Source organism: Lathyrus oleraceus, chromosome 5 (genome assembly GCF_024323335.1).
Source record: "Lathyrus oleraceus cultivar Zhongwan6 chromosome 5, CAAS_Psat_ZW6_1.0, whole genome shotgun sequence".
NCBI classification, from domain to species: domain Eukaryota; kingdom Viridiplantae; phylum Streptophyta; class Magnoliopsida; order Fabales; family Fabaceae; genus Lathyrus; species Lathyrus oleraceus.
Genome location: NC_066583.1, coordinates 525,846,171 through 525,849,347, shown reverse-complemented (window position 1 = coordinate 525,849,347; position 3,177 = coordinate 525,846,171). Strand labels below are relative to the sequence as shown.

The following is a 3,177-nucleotide window of genomic DNA, read 5'->3' as shown; positions in this document are numbered from 1 at the left end:
CTTAATTTAGAAAGAATTATAGAAAGTGTATATGTTAAGTTTGACCCATGGTGTCAATAGTGTATTGATTTTATATATATATTGTTGGCTTGTCAAATTCAAGTTTCTCCATTTATATAATTTACCCTTTAATTTATTTTACACGCTTTATTTTAGATTCTCTCTTATTTTATCTAAATAGTGGACCCCACCATGCAGAGTTAGGCACATGATAATGATATAGTTGGGAACTATTGACTCACAAGCCCAAACCCCATCTATATCTCTATATAATATCTACATTCTTATTCTCACAAATCACAACCAAACCTCAAAACAAAACCTCTTTTTTCTCTCTACCAAACATGGCAACAATGTTTACTCTTCTTTTCCTTCTCCTAACTCTACTCTCATTTGCAACATCAACACCATCAAGTTTCATCAAAACCTCATGTAGCACCACACAATACCCTACACTTTGTGTTCAATCTCTATCTGTCTATGCATCCACAATCCAACAAGATCCACACCAGTTAGTCCAAACAGCTTTATCCCTTAGTCTCAACAAAACTCAATCCACAAAAGGCTTTGTTACAATGTGCAAAAGCTTCAAAAATCTTAAACCATCAGAATATGCTGCTCTTCATGATTGTGCTGAAGAAATCAGTGATAGTGTTGATAGGCTTAGCCGTTCATTGAAAGAGCTTAAACTCTGCAAGATCAACGGTCAGGATTTCAATTGGCATATAAGCAATGTGGAGACATGGGTTAGCTCAGCTTTGACAGATGAGAGCACTTGTGGGGATGGATTTAGTGGAAAAGCACTTGATGGAAAAATCAAAGCTTCTATTAGATCTAGAATGGTTAATGTTGCTCAAGTTACTAGTAATGCTCTTTCACTTATTAATCAATATGCTGCTAAACACTAGGTAGAAATCAAACACTAGGAATCAAAGGTTTTGCTTTTAAGGTTGTTGAGAATGCCTTTAATGTTGTTGGTTCCTTTTTTATTTTGTTTTAATTTATGTGGTGTGTAATGTGTAATTACATCTATATCTATATATATAAAGAGATCACAAAACTTTGTCAAGTGTGAAATAAATTTTCTATTTATTTTATTGATTTTTTTGTTTGCAACTAAAATGTTCAGAAATTTATCTTTCTATCTTGGCCTCAACCCGATTAGGCATGTCAAGTTCTTACGATTTATTCGACTTGTTTTAACTCAGGACACCAGCATCTCTACTGCCAATCTTCAAGATTTTTTTTTGGATTATTTCAAAAGTTTTAGAACCAAATATACTTGATGGATTTTGGCAAGTGAACCAAAAATTTGTCAAGTAGTATAATTTATAAAAGAGATTCTACCTACAAAGATTGTTATAATTTCACGAGACGATAATAATTATACTTGTTTTAAAGAAAATGTAATAATAGTAATGAAAAGAGGTACATATAGCACATGGTTTATAGTTGATATCCCTTTCAAATCCCTCACCTACCTTTTGTGTGGCAATTCTCACTCACCCTATGATTACCTCCCAACTATCACGATTTTTTAACAAAATAATTATACATAATTTCTTGCTTTATAACCATCTTCGTCAATTATAATCTTCTAAGTGAAAAAGATTTGAATGATTTTGACTATAATCACTTGTGATTATCAAGTGATTATAGAAAACCACTTAAATGACCTAGTCTTAGATTTTCTCGTCTCACGCTAGAGACATTCTTAAAGGGAATGATTCTTTTATATTCTGTTCCAGTCATAAATGCTGAGTATTTATAGATACAAGTGATACTTGAGTGTATAACTAATTCCTAATCTTAAGGGAACTCTATTGTTGATTCCTAATATTAAGCAATGAATAATTCAAACTATACCAACTCATATGCATAGTAATAAGAATGGTTGATTACACTTAATTATTGGAACAACTTATTCTTATCTATTATTAATTCTTACCTTAAACCTTTAAGGACTTGCTTGCCTCACACTTGAGGGATTTCTGCCTTACCACTTCTAGGGTCTTTCTTCCATTACACCTTTAAGAATTTATTTTCCTCATATTAGAGGGTTTTGGAAAAATTACAAATTGATTTTTTTACAATAACTCGCACATAGTGGTCATACTAGAGAGATTTCTGCCTTACCACCTCTAAGGTCTTTCTGCCTTACCGCTCAAATGGGACCTAAACATCTTTCGCTAAAAACAACCAACCCATAAACATTTGCTACCCAGAACTACGTATCTTTGAATTCCCCTTCGCACCTGGAGATACGTTGGAACAAGATTCAACGCCTCGTCAAGCACCCTAATAAAAAATCTATTTTTGGTCTTTATTTTTATTTCTTGTAAAATACTTTTAATAAGAAGAAGAAACTCAAACATTTTTAAGCTAACATATTCGCTAAACTAATTACGCGGTTTCTGTTGAGTACAACGGATGTGCAGGGTGTTAATACTTTCCCCGCGCATAACTGACTATTGAACCTGAATTTGATTGTGATGACCATATTTTTGTTCTTTTAGGGTTTTATCAACGTTTTCCCTTTTAGAATAAACTTCGATGATGACTTCATTGTCTTTCGAGCGCTCGTCCGCTCGGGTATTTTTTTGTGCCGTGATAGTTTGAATAATGTTGAATATTACTAATTGATTCAAATGTTTCAAATCTTCTATTCGAGTCAACTACATTGACTTTATACAAATGTCTAATTATATACATGTAAAGTGATTTTCAATCCAGGAGCAAGTGAAACACTTATTATGAGAGACTCAAATATATTAAAATTATAATACAACAAACATCAAAACAAGTAAATTGATATTATTACCAACAAAGCAATTTCAACATCCCCATTTTTTATGTTTGGTAAGTTTTGAGATTTGAGTTCCTTAGAGCTTATAATCCATATGCTTCCAACACTCTCATGCATAAATTTAATGTTATAATCTCACAAACTTCTCCCTCTTTAAAAAAAAATCAAAAAGAGAGAGAGGCAAAAACAAGACTAAAGAAATATAACATACAATGGTAAAAACCAATAAATATGCATTGTTAGGGACCAATTAGTACTACTTTTTATATAATTTTATTAGTCCCTTTTACCAATTTTTGATGTAATTACACACTTTTATTCTCACTATTTTGTATAAATGCAATTAGGTTTAATTGATGTTGTTTTGAGTA

At 31.8% G+C, this 3,177-nt stretch overlaps 1 protein-coding gene across 1 annotated transcript; it reads left to right on the top strand.

Moving 5' to 3' along the window:
- The first annotated feature begins 261 nt into the window (after positions 1-261).
- LOC127086054 (21 kDa protein) lies at positions 262-1,069 on the top strand. The gene has a single exon (XM_051026733.1). The coding sequence runs from the start codon at positions 345-347 to the stop codon at positions 906-908; it is 564 nt and encodes a 187-aa protein (XP_050882690.1). The 5' UTR covers positions 262-344; the 3' UTR covers positions 909-1,069.
- Positions 1,070-3,177: the final 2,108 nt, after the last annotated feature.